This window comes from Pavona decussata, unplaced genomic scaffold (genome assembly GCF_977016875.1).
Source record: "Pavona decussata unplaced genomic scaffold, jaPavDecu1.1 SCAFFOLD_386, whole genome shotgun sequence".
Lineage (NCBI taxonomy): Eukaryota > Metazoa > Cnidaria > Anthozoa > Scleractinia > Agariciidae > Pavona > Pavona decussata.
The window spans coordinates 2543317-2569833 of NW_028145758.1; the positions used below are offsets into that span (position 1 = coordinate 2543317).

The 26517-nt window shown below is 39.7% G+C and overlaps 1 protein-coding gene across 1 annotated transcript; it reads left to right on the forward strand.

The window, feature by feature from the left end:
- The first annotated feature begins 285 nt into the window (after window positions 1-285).
- Window positions 286-26026, forward strand: LOC146451648 (uncharacterized). The gene is made up of 23 exons (XM_085098920.1): window positions 286-574; window positions 4248-4562; window positions 5154-5459; window positions 8106-8399; window positions 9470-9781; window positions 10156-10299; window positions 11206-11505; window positions 12560-12886; window positions 14657-15031; window positions 15793-16143; window positions 16779-17090; window positions 17598-17933; window positions 18406-18672; window positions 18797-19081; window positions 19761-19946; window positions 20366-20473; window positions 20927-21126; window positions 21816-21938; window positions 22596-22666; window positions 23494-23534; window positions 23673-23769; window positions 24249-24354; window positions 24509-26026. The coding sequence occupies exons 1-23, from the start codon at window positions 508-510 to the stop codon at window positions 25109-25111; spliced, it is 5526 nt and encodes a 1841-aa protein (XP_084955046.1). The 5' UTR covers window positions 286-507; the 3' UTR covers window positions 25112-26026.
- The last annotated feature ends 491 nt before the right edge of the window (window positions 26027-26517 follow it).

Here is a 26517-nt window from a genome sequence, read left to right on the forward strand (position 1 = left end):
ATTGTTGGGAGGGAGGGGTATATTAGTAGCTGTTCTCGGTCCCTGGAGCACCCACTTTAATTAAGCATCTTCTTAAATTCTACCTTTAATAAGATTTTTTAGCTAATAAACCGCGGCAGGAATTAAACTTTTCGTGAATACGTGTCCATTTGAGGAGTATTGAGAAATAGAAGCTTTTTCCCTGTACCCCTTCCCGAGATCTGACACAATCTAAGGATCGGTGACGTGTTTACTTACGTATGTTTCCGTTCACACCCATTATTTCCCCTTGAGTGGTTTCATTGTCAGAAGCAGCTCTGTAACGATGCCTTATGAGTGCAATCGGCATTATCTCGATCTCCGGTCCTGTCAGCTAGTCCATGTGAAAAACGGTGAATCTTTGGCGAGATTTTTCAACTTCAGTAAACGAGGCCACTGACTGGGAGTTCTGGCCTACACTAACTGCAACTAACGGGATCCCCAAACCAGAGCATCTCAATTTTATCCGTACATAGCTGTAGTTGCTACATGGCACGTCCGTGGATGCTGATTTCATGGTTCCTTATTGTTCTAACTTTCCTTTCCCTGTCATCAGGTGAGCGTTGTTCTGTGTTTGTAGAGTTTTTTTCAGGAGATCTGCCCTGTGGCAATGAACAGCTAGACTAAACTCAGAACCTAAGAACTTTAACTTGCTAACGGCGCTAGCACATGTTTATGTTGTTAAAATTAAGAGCTATTATATTATTCATGCACAGTCATTGAAAACAGAGTTAAATTATTAAGAGTTCATAAAAGCGTTTCAGAATGCTGGCTTGTAAGTGACAAGGCGCGCTTTTGTTCCGTGCGTGAAGATACAAATTATAGATTTTACTCCATTATATATTTCGTTTTTCTACTTGTATAAATGTAAATGTCAGACTGTAGCGAAATGAACATCTTTGCGGGTTGCTAGTTTCAATACTCTGTCGTAAGTTTTAATTTACTTCATTTACTATTCATTTAGTAGAAGCACTTGTAGGTTGCACAGCTGTTCTCATCTCACGTCCAATTTTCCCATTTTAGCGGTGTAGCTTCATTAGCAGTGGTAGTGTTTGACTTTTACAATAAACAGAATACATAGAAGCGCGCGATTTCACAATCCTCGATAATTTCTTTGACGTTGTTTGCTCAAAACGCTTGAAAATTCGCCAAGACAAATTATTAAGTTACCACCGATTTTACATTATTCATAGCTCTACGACGCAAGACTCGAAAATTCTGTGGCAAAGGCTAAATTTTCAGTCAATTCGTTTTCAGATAAATACTAAAAATAGTAAAACGTGTAATTTTAATAGTGAACGCTAGCGCAACATCGCACTCCATTAAAAGATAGGCTTGAATTCTTATCACCGCTTTCCTGTTACCATTTAGCATATGAAAGTGAGAGCAGCTGAAAGAAATCTGATTGTAGCCATTGATAGCGAGCGTTATGATAAAATAAAGAGCCATACTGAGCGGTGGGATGTTGCAGTTCACGCAAGAGCGAGTTTTAGTTTCGAATGAATCGACTTCCGGTCAGAACGAAGATCGTGAGAGCTTGTTGCATCAAGCTTTCCTCTGCACGTTTTGTCAAAGAGGGCACAAAAATGCTTGTAGTTTGGCAAATAGGTTTGACAACCTATTTAGAATCTGAAAGGGCGAGAAAACATGTCGTTCTGGAAAAGCTGTATTGTTCAGCTAACGACAACAAAGTAATCTTATTGTTTTTCACTGCTCGAAAATGGAAACGAAATTAAACAAAACGTCCTCCGCGCCTTCCATTTAAATATGGAAGGGCATATTTCCGCTGTGACAAAAAAAACAACAACAAAAAATTGGCCATTCACACGAGAGATCACGAATAAGATGGAGTGAACTGAAACTCAATTTAAGGTCATTTTTCATTGAAAAAAAAATTGTAAATTGTGTGCATTTTTTCTCCGAAATCGATTAAAGTTTTTTTTTTCTAAAATAAAAAGGTAAACACAAATTAGCAACCCAAATAACAAATGGCATATATTATGTTTTTCAAAAATATTAGTCAAGGGTTTATTTGAACAATTAAGTCACGTTTTAACTTTATTTCAACCGCCAAATTTTTGTCCATTTTTAGTAAAAAAAATAAGCCTTGATACAGCAATTTTAGTGTTAATTTCGTTACATATAGCTATTTTTTAATTTTAAATCTACTAGTAGTACATGTGTACTATGCTGAATTTTGTGAATTTTTTTGTTGAATTAACAAAAATGACCTTTTTCATTTTATTATTTCAATTTTATGATAAATGCTGTTTACATAGCTTCAATATTATTATCAGTAGTAATTTCTAGAGTTCCTTTTTCCCTTTACCAATTCTCTAATTAGGAACCCCTTAGCCTCTGGGAACTATTAGTGATAACAATTTTTTTGACATTACAAAAATTATTGCAATAAACTTGAAATAGAAATCAAAACTGTTTTATTTCATTCTGATTGTCTTGTCTAATTTGGAGGATGTATTTTCTTTGGTGTATATAATAAATGGTGGGATTGCATGTTTCCTGGCGTGTTCCAAATGTATATCCATTATGTGTACAGAATATTATTAGATAACGTCACAGCGTGTATACTTATACACAAAATAATGGCATATTTTTCAACCTGATATGTTTTAAACAGTGTTTATGATAATGAAAGTCATTCATTTGATCAGTCGAGTCACGTCCTCAACTTAGTTCTTTTTTCTTGCAATATATTAACATACGTGTATTGTGGGATTTAAAAAAAAAACACTGTAACTATTCTAAACCCCTTTAAGGCCCAATAGCTACTGTAATCTAACTTTTCCTTACTGTGTCGCTACTTAATCAAACATAGATGTTGTATGAGGATAAAGGAAATGATCGCCAAATAGAAAACGTGAGGACAATATCTCTGCAAGTGACTCTATAAGAAATTAGTGAGATTAAAGTTATGGATGAAAATGCCTTATTGTTGCTACAGTGGAACCTCAATTTAACAAACCTCTCCTTGATGTAAGGAACAATATTCTCCAGCCCAGCCTTTTAAAATGTATGGAAAAGAACCTCGATACAATGAACCCTTGATATAACGAACCACTTTCCCTAGTCCCCTGGCACTTCGTTAAATCAAGGTTCAACTGTACTCTTATCCATTTTAGTTTCTTCTACTGTTCACCACGGCCAGCAGTACTAGTATTTTTTGTATGCTTTTAGATATTTAATAAAGACTTTGATAATGACAATGAAGATTGTGATGATGATGATGATGATGATGATGATGATGATCAGACCTGCCAACTCTCCCGGTTTTCCCAGGAGTCTCCAAGTTTTTCATTAAATCTCCCGGTCTCCCGGTTAGACCACCAAATCTCCCAGGAAATACTTACCGTGGCCTTTATCAATTTGTTTTTCATTAATTTCATTATTTTTGAGATGTCAAAAAGGAAAATAAAACAAGAAGTGGTTTTATTGTTCTATTTGAGCTGTTCTCAATCAGAAAACATAAACAGAGCAATCAAATTGATATATATTTAACAAGTACAGTATCCTAATTGGTCAGAAATCAACCAATCAAATTGCACAATACATGGTAGGGAAATGCTGTTCTAACCCAGAGACATCGGGAACATTTGGAAGGCCTTTGGGTGATTTTCGGAGAGTATTCAGACATTGTTGAAAATAACATTCTTACAATGCAAAGATTTTTAGACGTCTCCAGATTTTTGTACTCCAGGGGTTGGCAGGTATGATGATGACGATGAAAGTGATGGTGTTTATGAGATGGTGATGGTGGTTGCAAAGATGAAAGTAATGATGAGTGTAATAGTGGAGGTAATGATGGATCAAGTCACAGCCTTATGAACCACCCAGAAGAGTCAAAAGGATGATTTTTTTATAATGATGATGATGATGATGATGATGATGATGATGATGATGATGGATAACTGAGGGCGTAGATGGTGTGGAAAAAAGTGATAGTGGTGACAGTAATGGTAGATGTGGTGGTGATGGTGAAGGTAGAGGTGATTAGCTGTCTCCAGTTCTCAGACTCTGTTGAGCTTGAAAAATTGAAATGATATGATAAACTTCCAAGGTGATAAATTCCATTAATTTAACAATGATCACACATCTTGGTATGATTCTATAATGTACTCTTCAATTAACACCCATAAAACCATTAAGGAGAGTCTACAAATATAAATAAATTATTACAGAAAGCTAAGAAGGCTTCCTTTTTTTATCTACAGGTGAATTCCAGCCAAGACTCGTATGGGAAGCGGGAAATGGGAAGCGTTCGTCTTTGCTTGTTGCAAAAGGCTACTCTGTTGATTTAAACTGCCAATTAAATGATTCCTTAGCTCAAGTGTCTTTGATCCAAGACAAAAACAAGGATGGAACGAAACAAGAAATTAGAGTTCCAGATGGAGTCAATGTGACACAGAGTGGGCAGATATTTACTATAAACAACGTGCAGGATTCTGATTCTGGCAGATACCATTGTAAAGTTAGATCATATGTTCTACGCATAGAAAAACTATGGCTTTTTTCTTATCGCTCACGAGGTAAACAAAAGATGTTGTACAATGTATTTTTGTTGAATGTGTTTGGAGTAAAGAGCTTTTGTCTTCCCTTAATTAACGTACATCGTGCACCTTGGATCCAGAGGGTGGCAAATGGGAAGCCACTGACACACAAAGGAAAGGTGCAGGGGATGGTAAGGAGGACTGCTCATCTCATGTCTGGGGACCTGTTATATGACAATAAATATATGATTTAACTATGATCTTCACTTGTGGAAATATACTTCAGTTATCAGAATCTCAAAGGGGAGGGCCTGGGGTCTTTGGAACCATGGGCCCAGTTGCATAAAGCATCTTAAGGTGATGTTACACAAGACAATTCTCAACGACAATTTTTAATGTGACAGTGTTGTGCTAAAAGTTGATGCTGTGTAAAATAAGAATGCGGACAATTTTCTGCGCAACTTTTGCGTTGCAAGTTGCCACACTAATTAAAGTTGCAAATTCTGTTCAAGTTGTTTTTGTGCATACCTGTTGTCAATTTTCTACCCTATGACTTCCCATAAAACGTCACTTATTGTTATGTACACACAAATATCATTAACAACATCCTTTTTGTTTTTCATTTTGCAGTAAATTACATTAGGATTCACCGTATAGATCCACAAAGCATAGCCATCAGTGAAGGAGAAAGTGCAAGCTTTAGCTGTAATGTTAGCGGACATGGCATTAAATATGTGGAATGGTATAAAGACAAAGTGAAAATTCCCAGCAGATACATAACATATAATCACACCAGAGGATACAGTATTAGTATTATTCAATTAACAGCAGTGTCTGTGGCACAAGGTGGTGCATATGAGTGTCGTACAAGTATTGTTCCAAGTATTTATAAGCCTGGGGGTTATAAAGCCCAATCAGCAACGCTGTATGTTACAGGTAAGGGTCAACATGTTCTTTAACCCTTTCCCGTCCGAGGGAAATGGCGAATTTTTCTAAATCGCTAACTATGAACTGGGAGACTACATGTGATATACCATTTAAAAGGTATTTTCTGGAGTGTGCTATAAATCACACCAACAGAGATGGAGGAGGAGTTCACATATTAGAGTGAGAAAAGTCCAAAATGAAAGAAGAAAACCTTTGAAAATTTTCCTATTTGTTGTACATACTGGGTATCCCCCTAAACTATAGCTTAATGACGTACAGCTCTCAGTGCATTGCTTGTTGTAAGATATCAACTGGACCCTTAACGTACAAAGGAAAAAAAATCCAAAAGTTTGAGGGGTGGTAAATCAAGTCTCATATAGGAGGGGGGCATGATTTTATGCCTTCAATTTATAGATCTTTTAAAGATCTTTTGGTTGTGCAAATTTCACACAAATTGACCAAATACTGAGCTCATAATTGCGTCTTGTGCCATATGGCACTCTTGGTCGGGAAAGGGTTAAGTTGTTTGGATAGTTGTCTGTTTTCCCATAAATCTGTGTTTGGTTTATCAACAGAGTTGATAGCTAAAGGTTTATTAGCCACCTTAAAGAGATTTTGATTGCTGCATGACGTTTTTGAATGAAGACCTTTGTCAGAGTGAGTGATGAAGGGCTTAACACTTGAATCTCTTTATGGTGGCCAATTTGTGTTAAGTCTTCTCCCCCCTGATCGAAACAGCACGAGTGATAAAAATCTGCGAGTCAGCGAGCCATGCGAGCCAAGGTGTGAGCCTTGCGAGCTGTGCGAGCCATGCGAGTCACGCGAGTCATGCGAGCCACAGTATAAATGTTAAGAATTTTTATTTGTTGTATTTACATTCACATAAGAACAAGAACAAGAGCATCGGAACAAGATGAATAACATCGCAATAATTATTTAATTCTTACAGTGGGACAACGCAAACCATCATATTTCAGCCTTTTTGTTACGGTCAACCCAGGTCACGTGTGAACGATATTTTTGAAATTTGAAGGGAGTTTTGAAATTTACATGTCAGTTTTGAAAATCCCCAACAAGTTCCCGTAAAAATTTCCCCAGCTTATTGACGGTATAAAGCTATGAATTTTTCTTTACACTTCAAAATTGAATATTTCAAGAATAACAATTGTTTCCCAAGTATTTTGAATCTTTTTTTTCAGTTAATGCGTCTTTTTCGGAACGATGTGCAGAGAAATGTCGAACATTCCATTCGCACGTCGGACATTACAAAGAGAAATTCTAATGTCCATTTCATTCTTGGAAATACTGTTCACGCGTGACCTGGGTTGACTGTAATTGACATGTCAGGACTGATTGTCAGTGTCATTCCAATCTTGTAAGGTATGATAAATGAGTATACTCAAAGATGAGCGAAGTCAATGTTGTCGCACTAAATTCAATTTGAAAAGAAGCAGTATGACAGAAGCATTTGCCGTCAGCTGGTGGGTCGAATGCTATCTTGAAACCAGTCTCTGCCACTCTAGTGGCGAGTTTTGAAGAAAAACTCGTCCAAGGGAAAGGACAACCACATGCAGCAGTCAGCCAACCGACAGAGTTCTGATACCTCTGATTCTCGACTAAAGACCAAACCTGTTAAAATGGCGCAATTTACTCACCATTCTTGACGCCAACACACGGAGATCGAGGTGCTGTTCTTTTTTTTTTTTTCTTGAATGAAGTTCCACGTGGATATCAATGAATGACATGTGTCAATAGATACCTATTTGAGTAGCGGTGCAGCCGTATGTTTTTCTCGAATTTTTTTTTCTGAAGTCTTGAACCTTAATACATTTTTGCGTATTGTTTTTATTTTTTTGCGCATCTTGGGCGATTTTGAATAGGCAAAATTCTCTCCAAAATTATAACAAAAACGAAAAAAAAAAAAAAAAAACAAAGAAAAAAATTCGTCCAAAATTTCCACACGCGAATGTAAATAAAACAAATAAAAATTCTTAGCATTTGCACTGTGGCTCACATGACTCACGTGACTCGCATGGCTCGCTGGCTCGCAGATTTTGCAGACCCAAACAGCACCACAATTTCTTTAGCAACTAATAACCCCCTCTATGGAATAAAGAAAAATGATGAACACTTGACTGCAATAGGTCAGTTTTTCGGATCAACCTGTTGGATGAGAGCTCAAATCACATGAAATGTACCGGTAAACAATTACCTGGCAATTGAATTGCCATTTTGTTGTTCAGTAAAAGTGTTCATGGTTGTCAGATTTCAATGGTGGAATGACAAACAGGGAAGCCAGAATTTCAAAAAAAAAAAGCCAGTAACCATTAACAATTAATAACTATTATTTGAATTGTTGATTCTCAATCCAAAACACAAGCAATAGTGATTTTCATGGACTGCTCAGTTTCTCATTTTATCCTTATTTGTACATTTGGGCTTTTTTCTTCAAAATATTAGACATTTTTTCCTTCGTCAGTTACTTAATTTGAATAATCGGGTTAAGTAGTTACTTTAATTTCTTTCTTTGTGTTAATTCACTTGTTCTATAAAATATTTATGGAATATTTATAGAATGCTAAGCAATAATTGTTGATATATTGAGAAAGAGTCTGATCACTCTTAATAAACTGTTTGTCCACCTTCATTCCTCAGGTTTTCATTTTCTTGCTAAGAAGAAAAAATTTCAGAGACAGTTTGTAGGGGACAATGTGACAATCAACTGTATGACCAATGAACAGAAAGTATCATCTAGTTTATGGGTTAGGAAAGGCATAAATCCAGCTCAAAAGGTCATTCCTAATGGTGGAACCATTACGCAGAGGGGAAACAGATTTTATTTGAGAAATCTAACCCAAGGTGATGCTGGTATCTACATATGCAAGGCCACTTTGTCACTCATCAGCAAGACTATTGAAGAAGAGATCACAAGTCTATTGGTCTTTACTGGTAATTACAGCTGAATAAAATTATAGCCTACAAATCTTTTCATTGACATGTGTGTGTATGGGTAGGGGCAGGGGGGTACCAGTGAAGTGAACAGCCCTCTCCTATTTGGGGACACAGGGCAACTGAACATCCTACTCCCCATTGGTAGGGAAGCGGGGTACACAGGCACCTGTACATCCAAATCCCTATGGGGGTGCAGGGGAACTAAACATTCCTCATTGGGGAGAGGGGAAGTAGAGGAGAACTGAACATTGTACCCCAGGGGGTACAGGAGAAATAAACAGCCCACTTCCCATGGGGACTGGATGTAGGGAACTGACCCCCCCCCCCCCCCCCCCCAACGTGTGGACCTTACTTGGCAAATCCCACCATGTTATCTCTTCTGGTTCAAACAGTTGTTTTCATGTGAATGGTCTCAATACACCCAAGGTGGCTCTAAATAAGTGAACCTTGTCTCCTAAGGGATTAGATTAGACCTCATTAGACCTAATCCACCTAATTTAAGGCCAATGCCAGCCTTTTTTACACCTAATCTATTCGTCGGGTTAGAGCTGCTGTTTCTGGTCTGTAGTCGGTAAATGCCACACAACATTCCAGGGCTGCCCTCTCCTACCATTCCCTTTACTTAGCCCCGCCCCAAGGTGTCCTTTATCACTTAAGTTCCCAAACATTGAAAATATTAGAGAAATCAAACTTGTGACAAAGTGAACCATGCCCTGGTACTTCACACTGCAGGAGTTTCTGGTATCTAATCATCAAAAGTTCAAATATGGACTGTCAAACCCTGTTATTATGGACACCGCTAGGACCAGAAAAAATGCCTGAATTATTGGGGTGTCCTTATTATGGAGTGGACCGAGAAAACTGCCTCTAATAATGGGGTGTTCCTGTTAACCCTTTCATCCCTTTCATGGATATTCTCCTCACTGTCAAATGTTTAATCAAGCAGTGACATATTGCAAGGAGAAATTAGATTTTGATCACCACTAGGGCTTAAAGGATTAAGTGCGTGTCTTATATTAAAGCAGCATTCAACTGTATCTCTGGGTTTTTTGTTTGTTTGTTCACAGATGACCAGAAAAGACCTCAAGCGCAAGTTTACCCAGTCTTTAAAGAAGTCATCCTTGGAGAGGACTTTAATTTTTCCTGTCAAGCTCCTGGTGATGGAGTCTCTATTGAATGGATGAAAAATGGTCAACTCATTTCAAGTGCCCAAACAAACATTAAACCAAAGAAAACAGTGAGAGGTTTTACCTTTAATGAAAACGTTCTCATGCTGAGAAAGGTTTCAACGAACGATGATGCAAATTATACATGTGTTGTGAGGACTTCACAAAACCCAGGATATTCTGATAAAGAAACAGCTACGCTTTCAGTCAAAGGTAAGATTAAGGTTCATGCAAACATTGGACTTCAATTATATCAGGCGCGGATCCAGACTGGTTCCCACCATTGTACGTAAAACAGTCAGCTCTAGTTTTGTACAATAAATTGATACGATAGTTTTAGAATAAACGAAAATTCGCAAGTTTAAGAATGGAAAATGTCTGTCTGTCAGTGATTTGAAAAATTCAGGAAAATATGGCACTTGCACTTGCTACAATTTAAAAATTTCCTGGGGAAGCATGTATCGGATCCCCTAACCAGCATTTTGTCAATCAAGTGTATACTCGTAGAAGGTTATTTAGTTACTATACCTTGGCATTCCAAAGATGATTAAAAAATACAGTAACTGTAAATTCACTTTACTTTCCAGAATGTCTTGTCCCCAATGGAAAGTTTGCTGATCCAGCGGATGCTTCTGGGTACTTTGAGTGCATCAAAGGAAAAGCAGTGAAGAAATTCTGTCCTACAGAGCAACAATGGAATCAACAGAAAAAGCGCTGTGAAGTAAACCTGTGTAAGTAAACATGACAAGGAACAGAGTATAACTGAAGTGCTGATTACAGCATAACCGACCCAAGTGACTTTTTAGATCACTTTTTGTTGTTTCAGCTCAGATACTTTGGATACTTTGCATGTGACCATGAATTCCTTCAGGGAATGTTGCTTCAATGTTTTATCCCCTCCTTTGCACTTCATTTGCAATAAAGGCCTATGATTATGGACTAGATTTCCATTTTTATCACAACGTGAATTGCAATTAAAGCGGCGGATAAAACATTGGAGCAATGTTTCCTGAAGGAATTCAAGGCCGCATGCAAAATCTCTAGTGAATCTGAGCTAAAACACAAAAAGTCATCTGAAAAGTCATTTGTGTACGTTGGTTAATAAATGCTCTCAGCCCTTTTTATTATATTATAGAATGTTAAACTTTTCCCCCTGTTTCCTTTTGGCCATATTTTGTACTCTGTTTTACTCTGTCACGACTTCACAAGGAGAGCAGTCACTCTGAGTGCATTCATTTCAATTATTGGTACAATTCCGGTAATAATACCTTTTCCAGTTCAGGAATAACAGAATAGACAGAATATCGCAGCCCCAAAAAGAATGCAATTCCACCTACACTGTATTCCCATTAACATGTCACTGAAAACCTTCTCAAACGAATGTAATAGTTATTGTCTTGCACCATCTAAATTATGTTGATTTTAAATCCCACCTTCTTCATCTTGGCAAAATGTCTCAGAAAGTTCCACAGAAACATTGTAAGTAAAGCTCTCCACTGAAAAGCACATCTGTAAAAGAGAGAACTTTAAAGTAGGGTAGATCATCTTTTTGTCTTAAACACTCTGTCTACCCTCCCCTTCTTTGGAGACAACCATTAAAATATGACATGTTATCTTTTGTAAACTGATTTTCACAGCATGGACAGTGAACCAAAGGCTGTACATCATAGTGTTACCACAGCAACCATTCAAGTTAGACTGCCGGCTAAATGATCCAAACGTATTAATTGAACTCTACAGAGGAAAGCAAACTAGTGAAGAACGTCTTAAGAAAGTTGATCCGAAAACTGACCAACATGTCACACAGAACGGTCAGGTGTTCACAATAGATGTTTCCACTTTGACATTTGGAAGCAACATGGAGTTTGAATGCAAGGCTATTAACACTGACGGTGAAGTTGTTCGTCAGAAGACGGTTATCCTTCAGAAAGCTCGAGGTTTGACATAAGAAATTGAACTTCTTTCTTTCACTACAGATTAGGCTAACTGTCATTTTATAGCAGCCAGCAAATGAGAACCTAATTGAAACTGCAATGAAGTTTTAAATAGACTATGCAGCCTGTTTCTCTCTTGAAGTTTGTGTAGTTGTAAAATGCAGTGAAAAATTGCGACAAGGAGATCGGCACATGAGAAGAGATTAACCCTCAATGGGCTTTAAGAGAAAAGGGGAACTGCAATCAGTGTAAGATTCAAAATGACCAGAAGACAATAGCCACAGAAGGTTAATAAAAACCCAAGAGTTTATGACAACAAGCTTTCCCTGTGTGGCCAATTTTTTTCAAAGCTCAATGTCAGCTCTGCAGATCTGTATAGATATACAGCATAAGAGTTTCATACTGCATAGTAATTATTACTATGCTGATTAGTTTAAGGCTTTAATAATAATTAAATCAGTCTAGATGTATCCCCTGCAATTCCTTGTCACTAAACCGTACATGTAACATTATTTATCAAAAACTGGATCATTGTATAATGTAATTCCAGGGTTTTGATTGGCTGAGCGGCCATGGTATATCAGCCATTATACCATGGCCGAGAAATGGCGACCATTAAATTGTCTGCTGGTTGTTCTTGCACAGCAAAATCAGTAAGATCTAGCAATATTTCTTGATTGTTTTTAATAAAACAATTATTCCACTTGCGCTTGTTGGATATGAGATGATTATAGCCAACTCGGCGCTACGCGCCTCGTTGGCTATCTATCATCTCATATCCAACGCGCGCTCGTGGAATAATTGTTTATTATTCTATGCAAGGTGCCCTTCGTCAAACTTTAATTCTGTTTATCATGTGACGTTAAAATACACAACAAATATCAAATATGTGCATGCTACATTCCATAAGGTTGCATCCTAGATGTAATTCCTACTTTGCACAGGACAATGACTTTGTAACCTAGGGTATGCAACAGAGGTATGACATTGTGGGTTTATATATGCTTCTGATATGAAATTCACTATTTTTTCTTTTTTTTTTTTTGTTCATTTGCAGATTTCAACAAGAATATCTATGTTGAGTTTCTTCCTTCATGTTACCATGGTCCACTGGACATTCATGATTCCATCAATATTGTTTGCCATGCATACCATTTTGGAAGCCTAACATGGTACAAGATAGACGCATCCTCCCAAGAGGCCAAGGAAATAAAAGAGCCCAGAGTAAACCGTAAATCACGGCGAACTAGACATGGCCATTGGCAGAAAAACAGCACATTGATGCTTCATGATGTAACAAAAAATGATGCAGGCACTTACGTTTGTTCAAAATCAAACGGATTCAATGCAACAAAAAATGTTACAATTTTTATAGAGGTTTTAGGTATGTCTCTCCAATTGAAGTGTTCGCTGCAAAGGGGTGTACACCAGTTGTTTGGCCAAGAAATTGAAAAAGCAGTAAAAATATCTGCGCAGTTTTAGCATGCATTTTGGATTTTATGCGCTAATTGTGGATCTGTGTTGTTTGTTTAATGACTAGATTTAAGTTGAATTGGAAGGATCTCAGGGCCTTGACAATGGTAGTAAATTAGCCTTGTTGAAAAAATTGAAACGTACCAGTTTTTAGCACACAAGGTCGGAAGAGCGTGCTAAAACTTGGCAAGTTTGAAGCGGTTTATTTATTACTTTGTTCAATTTCTTGGCCAAAAAAAATCCGATATACGTTATTTTTGAAGCAACACTTTCGATTCTCTTATGTGTTCAAGTTTGGTATCACTTAGAGGAATGTAAGTTATAAGTCCTTAAGTTTTTTGTCTTGACGCGAGTTCGAAGTATAGTCGGCCGTTAAAGAGTGGCACGGAAGCTTTGCATTTCCGATACCCAAGGCTTGCTTTAATTAAAAGCTGTTTTGTTAAACATGGCTAAATTGTTTTCGTCACAGAAGTAGCTTGCTGATGTTTTTCGACTTCAAATTTAGCGCAATCTGATGAACACAAGTTCAAACTTGATAAAATTCCTTGAACCCAATTTGAATGACTTGATTTTCTGTCACTGAAATGTTTTCATTTGTTAAACCTGGTTTAACTAGACATTTTCAGGTTCTGTGAACCAGAATAATGCTTATTTCGAGGTCGAAAATAGAAGGAGAAGCTTAGAAACTTACCTTTTTAGTAGCTTTCTACAAGCCCCTTTACTTTTTGTTCACGTTGTTTTTCAGGCGCCTAAATTTCAATGTTAACTTTTAACGATCCTTTGTGGAAACCGCAAATCGGTTTGCCGTCATTGGCTGTGTTTAAAAAATAAAATATCTCGAACAAAGTTGAAATCCGTATAAAATTGGGCGAACTTAATTCAAATGTTGGCAAAATCGGCCGGCTGAGGAAAGGTAGTTCTCAGTCCACACACGGCTACCTGAGTACAACTCTGCAATTTTACCACAATCGTTTATAATCTCGCAATCTGATTGGCTAATTTTCCGTTGTCGATAAGAGTCTAGACAACGCTGCTCGCGTCAATCAGCGCGCGGAAATTTTGACAGTTATTGTAAAAATTTTCTTTGACGTTGATATTGTGGTAAAAAACATATCGAATGTGGTTTAACGTTGTCTGCACTCTTATCGACAACGATATTCGTCATCACAGTGGTCAAAATTTGTTGTGGATCCACAACATTTTGACCACTATGATGACGAATATCGTTGTCGATAAGAGTGCAGACAACGTTAAACCACATTCGATTTGTTAAATGGAACGGAAGGTACTACATTTTTCCATTCCAATTACTGTTCCATTTGCACGAAATCATTGATTTCAATTTCCACTTTGTTGTCTTCTTGCACGAACAGCCAATAGACCATAAAATGACGCCATAAAATGTCCAAAACTTGGTAGTGAAACCACTCGCCTGCGGCTCGTGGTTCCACTTGAGTTTTGAACATTTTTGACGTCATTTTATGGTCTATAAGAGTACAGACTATAGAGAACTGCCGTCGATTTGTAAATCATTGATTGAGATTGCAAGTTTGATTGATTGATTGATTGATTGATTGATTGATTGATTGATTGATTGATTGATTGATTGATTGATTGATTGATTGATTGATTGATTGATTGATTGATTGATTGATTGATTGATTGATTGATTGATTACCAGATCCCTCGCCAGCCAATGTAGACAAGCTTATCTCGCCCCAGGCCGTGGACGAAGGACAAAACGCCCAATTTCAGTGCACGGTGAATGGCTCTCCACGACCCAAAGTAACATGGATGAAAGGGCAGGAAATTGTAGCAGAGTGTGACGGAAATCAACATGGCACTTGTAAAGCATTGGTAGACGGTTCAAAATACAAAGCAGAGTGGATGGACGACAGAGCTTGTATGACTGAATATTCCATGGGTCCAACAAGGGGCAGATGGGTCAGCTGGTTGAGAGTAACCAAAACGCAATCACCGGCTGATGCCGTCAAATACACTTGTAGAGTCGACAATGGACAACCACAAGAACAATCTGCTTCGCTTGCTATCAACGGTTAGTTCATGAATTTTATCACGATCTTCTTTGTATCTGTCTGCGTGTATGTAAATACTGACAATATATCAGCACTGTATATAACAACGAAACGATGTGGCGGAATTACTCAGTAAAATCCGATGTTTGTTATACTAGCCCCTCAATGGCGGCTGCCTATCCCAGAAATTAGTCCCCTCTCCTAAGAAAGAGGGGCTGTCATATGTGAGAGGGGATCGCGGAGGAGTACTGCCGTTTTATTCATTGACAGCCAGCTGTCTTCAAAAACTAGTAAATTAAATTCAAAGAGACTGACCTTTTTTCCCCACCGGCTTGTTACCGAGGGCTGTAGATCAAAGCTGTCAGAGTTGATGTAGTGGTTAAAGCTCTCGTATCCAGCCATGCCGTATCCCAACCTCAGCGCTCCGCTTGGTCTTGCTCCAAGGGATTTTCTTCCAGCCCTCCGCTATTTCTCACTCCATACTGCAAAATTAACATTTCAAAACTAGTATTCAATTTGGGGTCGAAGAATTCAATTACGGGTTTCCTAGTGATTTGACTAAAGAACAAATTCCCCTATCTTGTCCCCGTACTCTTGTTTACATGTAGTCACCACTGATTGAATCGGAAGTACACAGGTTCGACTTCCGTCGGGAGAACTCAGAGTATGCCTGCGTTATTAACTGAAAAAACAAAACATACTTTTATCATTCATATTCACCGGGCATTAAACATAACACATTTCTTTCGCAAGGTTATTGTTGTTGTTGTTATTTTTGTAGTTGCACCTGTGTTAAAAAAGTCTACTAAAAGCGGTGTGGAAAGGCTCATCAGAGAAAGAGGAAAAACGGCCGAGCTAAAATGCATAACAGAACGAAGTTACCCCGCGGCAGTCTTCAAGTGGAGTTATCAGTTGCTAGACTGCACCACTGTATCGCTGACCTGTCCGTCAGCTAAGCCAGATGGCTGGAGAACTCCGGTACCATCATCTGTAACAGTGGAACAACGTTCATCTAACGTTAGCGTCGTTGTCATCCCAGGAACCATTGAAACGTTGTATTTCAGATGCATTGCAGAAAACCCAGTCACGCATGCGAGAGACTCTATACAGTACCAATTCATCCGAACATCCCGTAAGTAACAATGGTCTTTAGCTTGTCAAGTGAGAAAAGCGATGTAAATATCAAGGCCAATTTATTAGTTCCCTTGTGATGTTATCGCGTTCTCCAGGCCGAACCAGCCAAACTACACGTGCTGACAATTCCGGCCCTATGACTTTTAAATTCCGTTTTAGAACAAAACGGACGATCAAAAGTTCGTTTAGAGGAATACCAAACCATAAAACTGCTCAAATCTGAAAAATTTTTCATTAAAATAACGGATTAACGAAAGCAAAATAACTCGGCTCATTCCCCTTGTGGAAGCCATTTTTCACAGGACAACTTCTAAATTTAGCCAGCGTCGGCCTGGCTCGCCTCATATTTTACCGGGCTGAATTCATCTCAGCAAACCAAGCATGTACGGCTAGCCGAGTCCACTCGGCTAAGAGCCGATTACATAAGAATCATGTCTCGTCCTTGACACAAGTTTTGTTTTAAGCATGACTGAGGGACGGGTAGAAAGCGAAGAAATCATAACGTGTTAATAGGTATAACGTGAGAAACATGGGTGTCCCGACGCAAGAGGGGTTTACATAAGTATTTTTGCTTTGTTTAATTCCAAAACTTGATTGTAATAACATTCAATGTAATTTTCATTCTTTACACAGCCGACGAAGAACGTCAAAGCCTTGTTGTCACACCAGCTGCATACGTTACAAGAAGTGAAGGAACAAATGTCACTTTACTCTGTGAAGCTGTGGTCGGCGTTTTCAAAGACATGCCATCTTGGTTTTTCAGAGGCCACGTGATCGGTAAGAACGAGGCTAAGCCCATGTTTGTTAGAGAATTGGTTAAGGAAAAATGGATAAGCGAATTGCACATTCAAAACGCGCAACCAGGAGACAGTGGCGAGTACGTGTGTAAAGCTGAAACGATTCATGGCAACTCCACACAAAGGTTCATTCAACTGACTGTTAGGGGTAAGTACAGTAAATTAAGATCGTTATACAGAATACGAAGCCTCCGCTGTGTCGATCGTGATGGTAAAATTTAAGTTGACCGAAGACATTAAGGTTATGAAAGCAATGAAATCCTTGCCTGGAGGCTGAAAACTTCTGCATCATCACTGTCTCAACAAAGTAAAAAAAAAAACAGTTGACACTTCTTACACTATTAATAATAGTAAACAGTACTTACAATACTTACAAAAAATGCTAATTATACTTGCAGCACTAACAATTATACTACTTACAATACCTACAGCATCTGCACTACTTACAATACACTTAGAATAGCTACACTACTTGCAATACCCACAGCATTTGCACCAACAATACTTACAATATCTATACTACTTTCATGCATAAAACACATGCATCACCAGAAATACAGCATAATAGTCAGCCTCTAAAAGGAGGGGGGTGGGGTGGGGAGGGAAACTGGTATAGCACAAATGAGCTCACTGTTCTGATTGTGTTTCTTTGCAGAATTGTCTAAACCAACTGTGCTGATCAGTTCTAATATCACCTTTAAGAAAGGCCAAAATGCTGAATTAAGCTGTACTGTCACTGGAAATCCATCACCAGAAGTCTCTTGGTTCAGAAATGGCGAGAAAATCAAAACAAGTAGAATTGTCAAAAATTGTAACCAGTTGCAAAGTGGTTTTTATGAAATGGCGCGCGAAGAAGTATCCAAGGGTGAAAAGTGGCGAACACGTTTATTGGTCTGTTCCGCGAATCATTTAGATCACACTGGGAGTTATACTTGTCAAGCGACGAACAGTAAGGGAAATGCCTCTGGTGTGACCTACTTGAATATTTTAGGTAAGTAGATAAAAGGCGCAAAGCGTAACAGCTCTTTGGAGTCGTTTCGTCCTGGAAACGATTCGATCATGGACGATTCGCCCTGAACTTGAAGTTGTTTCATCTCGAACCTTTAGTTGTTTCGCCCAATTCCTTATGCAGATTGACCTCGAACCTAATGCCGTTTCGCCCCTTTGAAACTGTTTTGCACCTGCACACTTCTTTTTTATTCATATGTTGTTTTGTCTTTATTTGGCGGGTTTTTTATTGAAACTTGAGACTCATTGAAAAACCCGAGGGTATTCGTAGAAGTATTGATTGTTCTAATGTGAAAAGAACTTAATTTTTACTCGAATTGTAAGCTGCGTACACCTTCATTTTGGACCAGCGGGCTACAAATTGACCCAACATGTGTATTACAAAATCCTTGTTTTCACAGAAAATGCTAAATCACAAAGAGCCTAACTTTGAACTTCTAACTTCCCGTTTTTAGAGAAACCTACTGTCAATGTGAAGAGAATGGACTCCGACAACACAGTAGAGCTCGTTTGCAGCGCAACTGGTAATCCCACTCCGATCGTATCCTGGCAGAAGGAAGCCGAACGTGAGGACTCATTTGTTCCTCTACCGGGGAAAGATGGCCAGTGGGTGTTACGTTCGAGTGTTATTAACGTGAAGCTATCAGATGATACCTATGGTGCGTACCGTTGCGTGGCAAACAACAGCCAAGGAAGTGATGACGAAAGTGTACAGTTGTCTGGTGGGTTGTGTTTCCCTGAAGTTTCCCGGAATCGTTTCGTCAAATAACAGTTAAAAAACAGCATGATAGGAAATTCAACTTTGGTAAAAAAAAAATTAACGATATATTCTCTCTAATTTTCCAGCCTTAGACCCCATGGGTATTAATAACCAGCGTAAAGATGACGGATCCTCGAAGGCTTCCATGATCGGGATGATAGCGTTTGGCGGCCTCGTGTTGTTGATAGTTCTTCTCATCAGTGCGGTACTGTATCACAGGAAGAAGAGATATGGCGGATTTTACATCCTCACACTTCCTCCGCCTCCTGATTACATCACAAAGTTGGACCCAGAGAGGTCCCTACTGGAACAAACAAACAAACTACCTTATGACGCTCAGTGGGAATTCCCTAGGGAGCGTATCCAAATGGGTGGGTATAATCAATGTACACTTAATGTATGGTCCCGAGGGAAACAGTTAGTTTTGTTTTCCCGAGAGTCCTGATCGTCGAGGGAAACATCAGGACTCGAGGGAAAACAAAACTAACCAGTTTCCCGAATGACCATACATTAAGTGGTTTGTTGTATATTTAGACTTTCCCTTCAACAATCATAGCAAAACAAACAAACAACTGAGAAGGCAACAACTGCGGAATTGTATCCCGGTCAGGATACATTTGTATTTGATCAGGGGCACGTGACCAAGGATAAATCACAGTGCTCGTTTTGTTGGGTGAAAGTCTAGGTATATAACAACATATATTATATGGACAGGAGTGTTTTACTAGAAAACTACACCACTCGTAAAATTCACATGAAACCACATCAGCGATCCAAGTGGCGTTTTTTCCTTATCCTCACTTGTGAAGGTACTCATGACGTCATTTCCCGCTTTTCTACGGTTGATGTTCAAACGGCAGTCGGTGAAAAATAGCGAGCGATTTGAAACTGAATAATTTTTGTGGTTCTAGCTTTAATTTGCAGCAAACTAAACGTGTTCACATGTCAACTCCTCGCTAAAGCTATTTCATTTTTAAGGGTATTGTAATTGATTCTTCTACTTTGATGTGTTCGGCAAGTCATTTTCTGTTTTTCGTTTTCCATTTATAGTTAAGCCTTTGGGATCGGGAGCGTTTGGCCAAGTGACTCTTGCGCAAGCAACCGGAATAATTGCGTTTGATCCTCGTGGCAGCACAAAGCGAAAGCTTACTCGCCGAAGATCGAGATTTGGCTCAACGAGTCGGCCATATTACAACGACAAACGAGTGACTGCAGTTGCAGTAAAAAGCCTTAAAGGTGAGTCATTTGTCTTGACGTTATTCATCCAATTGTCATTATCAGCAACAGCAACCCTATTGTCCTTGTCATCGTCTTCATCGAATTTTGGTCGTTTCGTCTACGAGTTGTTTCGCTGTCGGGCAGTGCGCTATTGAATGCGTGTATTTCAGTGTCCAGTCGCCGTAACAATCTTCGCAATTGATTTGGAAAATTGAGTGAAACGATAGCGTACGACTTCTCCACAGGCTCTTCACTTCTAAAATCTAATAGGAAATAAGCGAAACAGCAGGGGACTTGGCAACGAATGGGAAGTGCAATTGAGGGCTCAGTTGGTGTAAGCGATCGGAATGGGGACGAGGCAGCTATAGCGTCACCTTCAATACGAATTAGTTTGGTTTTCTCTATTGAAACTTTGTTGTTCTTTTCTTTTGTCACAGAAAATGCAACAGAAGCCGAGTACAGAGACTTGTTATCAGAACTGAAAATCCTGATCCACATTGGTGAACATAAGAACATTGTTAACTTGCTTGGGGCGTGTACAAAAGGTAGGTAAACATTGTATTGACCTCATAGGCATTTACCATATTACAAGCATTCCCTCTCTACAAGGCTTATATGCTCGGATTCGGTCAGGTTCGTGAAGGTTCTTAGTGTTTCAGCTCACGGACCCCACTCTTAAAAACATTAATAATTAAGACTTGGGGCTGTGGCTAATGTGGCGGGCAAACTGTTCCGCTGCTTTAGCGGGTAAAAAGCTGTATGGAAGATAGGTTTTCTTTTCGTAGGGAATTCTAAAGGATTTGGCGTGACTATTTGTAAAGTGTCTCGAAAGTGGTATAAGTTCTTTAGAAAGATCGACTTCAACTAGGCTATTCTAACAAAGACATTATTTGGAAAAATGCCCCGCAGATGTCGGTACTGGTGAATTTTTTGGAAAAAATTTCGGGTAGTAAATGACGTAGACAATTGATATCTCAACAGTAATTTCTTTTCTGTAGGCATGGAGCGTGACCTTTGGGTAATAATCGAGTACTGTCCCCATGGCAACTTGCTCGACTTTCTGCGCAAGCGTCGTGACATATTCGAGGCAATATGGACCACGCCCACCGAACATGCTGACGTCTCATTCACGACAATCGATCAGTACATTTGTGCATTGCAAATTGCACGAGCCATGGACTTTTTAGCTTCAAGAAGGGTAAGTTGGCGTTTTCTTTACTCGAGTATTTTGTCTGTAGTGAAGCATAACACTCTGTTTTGCATTTCCAGAACTGTTGCAAAGCTTTGCTTGTTTGCTTGTTTTTGATCTAATAAATCTCTTACAGTCAGTAAAGAAATCTAGAGGCTTTCACTCTACTGAAGCTGCAATTTTTGTCGCAATTTTTCCGTAATTTTGTCGTGCTCGAGTTGGCGATGAAAATCGCAAGTGTAAACTAGCGGCGATTTCAGTGAAAGTTTGGGGCGCTTGGGGTGCGATTGTTGCTCTGATTTGGAAAATGATAAAAGGGTGTGTCTTATATAAAGCACTTAGATTCAGGGTTAGGTGCATTTCTGGACATAAGTGTCAAAAAGCGCAACAAAAACTACACAAAGCATCACGTGTGAACGGGCCTTTTCGCTAAACCGTAATCATATGTTTTCCGTAATTCTTGCCTGCCAATTTTTGGCAACAGTTTGAAAATACTCCAAGAGTTGCGCAAGAACAGGTTAATACCAGGAGTTTGTGTCGATAAGTTGAAAAACTGAGTCAAAAGTTTACGCTAATTCTATAAGACCTTCTACAACTAGTCACCAAGATTGGGTTGTTTATGTTCCTCCTAATTCGTTCGGTTAAGAATCCCTTCAAGCTTCTTGCCGTAAGTTAACATGAAAAACTCTCATTTTTAGTGTGTCCATCGTGACCTTGCTGCCAGGAATGTCTTAGTGGGCGAGAACTACGTTTTGAAGGTGGCCGACTTTGGTTTGGCGAGAGACATTTACAAAGATGAGCATTACGTTAAGACGACAGCGGTAAGAAATTTTACAATCTCAGTCTTCGAAATCAGTAACTTTAGCTTCGTTTCCAAACTGTTCATGACTTCATCAGTTTTATAGGAGTTCAAAAATCCTTCTTAAGCCTTCTACGTCTCATGACAATCAGAAATCTGTATCTTCTCTGAGGCACCCAACGAGAACATTTGCGCAGAATACTTCTCCTGTGTTCTCAGATCGTTTGTGTCCTTTCAAGGCCATATTTGTGTGAGCATGATTGATCTGTTGGGATGCTTTAGCTGAATATTAAGTTGCAGAAAGTTTCAGGAAACGGAATTTTATTCCAGGCCGAATTTACCAGCTGTTGTTGGGTTTACGAAAGTGCAAGCCGCCTTTTTTACGACATAATTGCCCCTCCGAAAACGAGTTATTTTTCCGGTGTTACGAAATTTTAAGCTGACATATTGCAGAAGATACTTCCTCTGAATTCCTGATCCGATCAAGGCCACCCGAAGAGATATCCGCCGAAATAAACCGTTGGGAAGAAAGAGGGGAGAGGGGAGTCCAGTCCCCCATTTTTTTTCTCACTTTTTCTCGCTCCCCTACCCCCTCCCCGATCACGCCTGCTACGCCGGCTAGTTGGGTGCCAATATCTTCGCTCCTGATAATCGCCCTCTTTGTGTTTCCTTCATATAGGGTCTGCTTCCAGTCAAGTGGATGGCTATTGAAGCGTTAGTTGACCGAGTCTACACTCACAAGAGTGATGTGTAAGTTGTCATGTGGCCTCATAGAGTTACTATTCAACGACCGGTTAAAGTATTTCGCCATTTTGCGGAAAAATTGAAGAACAGTTTCCCCATAAACCTGTCGTTCAATGAGTTCTACCGAGAAGTAGGCATTGGATGAATAAAACCGGAACAAGGTATAACAAGTATCGATTGGTTGTTACCTTGCAAGCTCTCCGGTTGTTGATTACATCTCAGCTACGTTACGGGCGATTTGATTCCTTCAGTGCTTTTATTTCTTCATTTTACCTTGCCACGTATCTGTCGGTAATATGTCGGTGGACTATCGGTATTCTGTCGGTAATCAGTCGGCCATTTGTCGGGTGACCGATAACCAACAGTGGGCCGACAGGTTTACGGGGCAGCTGTTCTTCAATTTTACCCGTTTACTTCATGGAGTAAAGCTAGGTTTGTTCTTACCGTTTGAGTATGCAGCGTGAAAAACAACCAACTCATTGCGCGTACGCTGCACGATTTTTTTTTTATTTATTTATTTTTTTTTACGCTGCACGAGCTAAAAACGTGAAAGATGGAGAACCAAGAACGCCGGACAGGCTTTGTACATTTTGTCGTTTTTTAAGGTTCCTAGAATTTGGTTTTGTAACGAGTAAAGCATTTTATCGATTTAAAAAATGGCTTTTGTTGCCGTTTGCTTTAAAACTTACATCTAACGAAAGCTGAATTTATGTTTTGCCAATCTCTATTTTTGTTCTGTTATAGCCACATTTATCAGCCAATCAGAGCTGGTGTTGTATTGTACTTATTTTATAACTCAAGTAACAATGCTTTCTTTTCTGTTTTCTTATCAGATGGTCGTTTGGTGTGGTGTTATGGGAGCTTTTCACTCTAGGTAAGTTCAGTGCTTGAAACATTAATTCATTTGATATTCGGCTACCTTGACCAACGGAGTCACTGGATTGCATAAATACTGAAAAAGGTTTACGCCCTTTCTTAACATTGCATATTTTCTTTTTATCTTTTTGTCAAGGTGGAAGCCCGTACCCAGGTCTCCCGGCCAATGAAGTGTATCAGTATTTAATGGAGGGACAGCGCATGGAAAACCCATTGAATTGCCCGGATGAAATGTAAGCAGAGATAAAGTGGTGAAATTTCACATCTTATTTCATCTGACTCCCCCTGCCACCCCACCGCCACCCTTGTGTGGGCCTTGTCGTATACAACATTACTTGTTCATAAAGAAGTCAAAATCCTTAAGTTCAGCCTGCGTAGCTGGCAGGAGAAAGGAAGACGAGCGATGAAGGCGCGAGAAGAATGAGGACGACTGTCCTCCCTCCCTCGTTCCCATTCTTCTTGCAACTTCGCCGCTCGTTTACGTCTTCTCGCTTGTTGTTCGTCGTTCGTTCCGCCGGCAACCAAACCCCAACGAAACCGCCAGATACGCAGGCTACCTTAAATAACATGGGTCCTACACGGCTCACACAGTTTGCAGTACCTTGAATTAGGCTATACTGAGGCCTATTCAAAGAAGAGAAAAAATGGTCTCAAGCAAGTCCTGTAAAGAAAAGCTTGCGGGTATAAGTCTCATGGTTTTATTTTCCCGCAGGTATGAAATAATGTGTCACTGCTGGCTTCACAGTCCTGATGACAGACCTTCATTTGCTGATCTTGGCGCTCGTCTAGACCAACTTCTGGACGAAAGAACAACTGAGGTAAAATCAAACTCGAAGTTTCTAATGGCCCCTCAAGGCAGCGTTCTTCTCTGCCTTTTCTGGCAACCACCGTCTGGAAGTATCCCGGCTTTAGCAGAGTTTACCATTTTGAACTTTATTGAACTGTCTCTCTTCTTTGTTCTCATTGTTGCAGACCGGGGAAGGATATCTTGATCTTGAACACGCAACCGAAGATGAACCGAACTTGGACGAATCAACATTCGAGGACGATTATCTTAATCCATATTCCGGAAAGAGACTGCTTCCCTCACCCGGTAGCCCCACCTCCGAAGACAGAATGAACTTTCCTCTCCCTCCCCTCCCCACTGAGGAAATTGAATTGGAAACATTTCAAGAGAGTCCCGATCCCAGAGAAGACGAAAAGAAGCAATTAATTCTTTTGGATCCACCAAAGGAAAGACGCATCAATCGAATGGACAGCGAGTTGGAGAAAGTTCGCAGAGACACACTGGAAAGAGAGAAGTCTAGGGAGAGCGTAGGGCAATCCCACGAAGACGAATTTATCAGCGAGAAAGAACAGCTTCGATCGGACGATGAAGACAGAGACATCTGCGAAAGCAATTCAGGTGTTTTTGTGTTTCCACCTGTACACGGGCGTGCGCCCAATCTTGAGGTACCCCCTCAGGATACTGGTTACTATGGCGAACAGCGGCCTCCTACTCAAAACGAGGTTTCTTTTAAGGCGGGAAATGGATTCCGCGGCAGACAGCCATCAAACAGATACGTGAATTCATAATGCAACTACCAAGAACAGCTTAATTAAATCTGGCAGATTCGCAGCAGTGAGTAAGCAAAAGATGCCAAGTAGCGAAATGGAGTGGAGGGCTTCATAATCTGCACACAGACAAAACAGTTTAATCTGTCAGAGCCATAACAGACAGAATTTACAAACGATTCCTAAGAATATCCGATGACGAGATACTGTAATCTCGGGTACAGTTGTGGAATTCTCAATAATGACTTTGGACTTTAATTTACGTGAAAAGTTTAAACGTGAATACTTTCCCTTCCTTTTTATCACCTCCCATTTCCCAATCCCTGATGATAGATGAAGGTATAGTACCTTAGTAATGGGTGAGAAGATTCTCCGGGCGAATTCCCGCGCGACTTCCCTCGCGGCTTCCTGCGTGATCGCTCGTTCTCCTTGCTTGGCCATCAGTGGTCTATAAGTTCGCCAATATTTACTGTAAATAAGATTTAAAGAAGGCACTCCAGCGAGCTATGAATATTGTTATAATTTTACCTACCATAAATGTCATAAGATGGCATGTTAGCTTGTTAACTTAACCTGCGGAAGTTTAAAAATCCGCAAACCGACATTATTCGTATCAACCAATGAGAGTTCTCGAAATGTCGTTTTTATTTTACAAACACAATGGTTTGAATTGGCTATTTTATATATAGTTTGGAAGAAGGCCGTTTTATAGGACAGTGAAATCGCGAAGCGAGGATAATACAAGTAGACCGGTACAACTGTTGTGGTTTTACTTGTTATTTCCTAGCTAATATTTATACTGAACTGGTTCAAATAGAAAACTGCTTTTGTGCTTCCATAGCCTCTTCCGGGGCGACCTGCAACGTTTGCAATGTCTTACATGGTTGGTCGAAAGGACAAGAGAACGAACAACAGAACAATGTTCACAGGCTTAAACGACAATACAGTTGCAGGGTATTGGGGTCCAGTGAAAATAGAGCTTTCGAAAGGTACAGGTCTACTGCCTCAGATAGTGGGAAGCGACGCGAAATAAATTGCGATGCGGGCGAATATTAGAGCGAGGAGACTGGGGAGAGAACCGCTCCATTTTCCCAGTCCCGATTTGCGCTGCGCTCCCAACCATCTGAACGCCTGCAACCGAGGCTAGTGCTTCCGTGCATAAGCTGATGTTTCGGAGAACGCCTTGGGCTCGTTTCTTCTGCCGTAAATGTTTAGAGTTTTCTTGAACTAAACTTGAAACTCAACAGAAATAACAGGAAAGTTTTCTAGACCTTTTACAACCGAAAAGCGGTCAAAATAAAGTTTTCTCTCTCCACCCACTCGACGCCCGGAAACTCTTCATAAAGTTGTGGAGTTGGTTTATTGGAAGCTAACAAATGAAATCCTTCTTAGTTGTCTTGAGCTGGCGGGGTTTTTGGGCTGGGCCC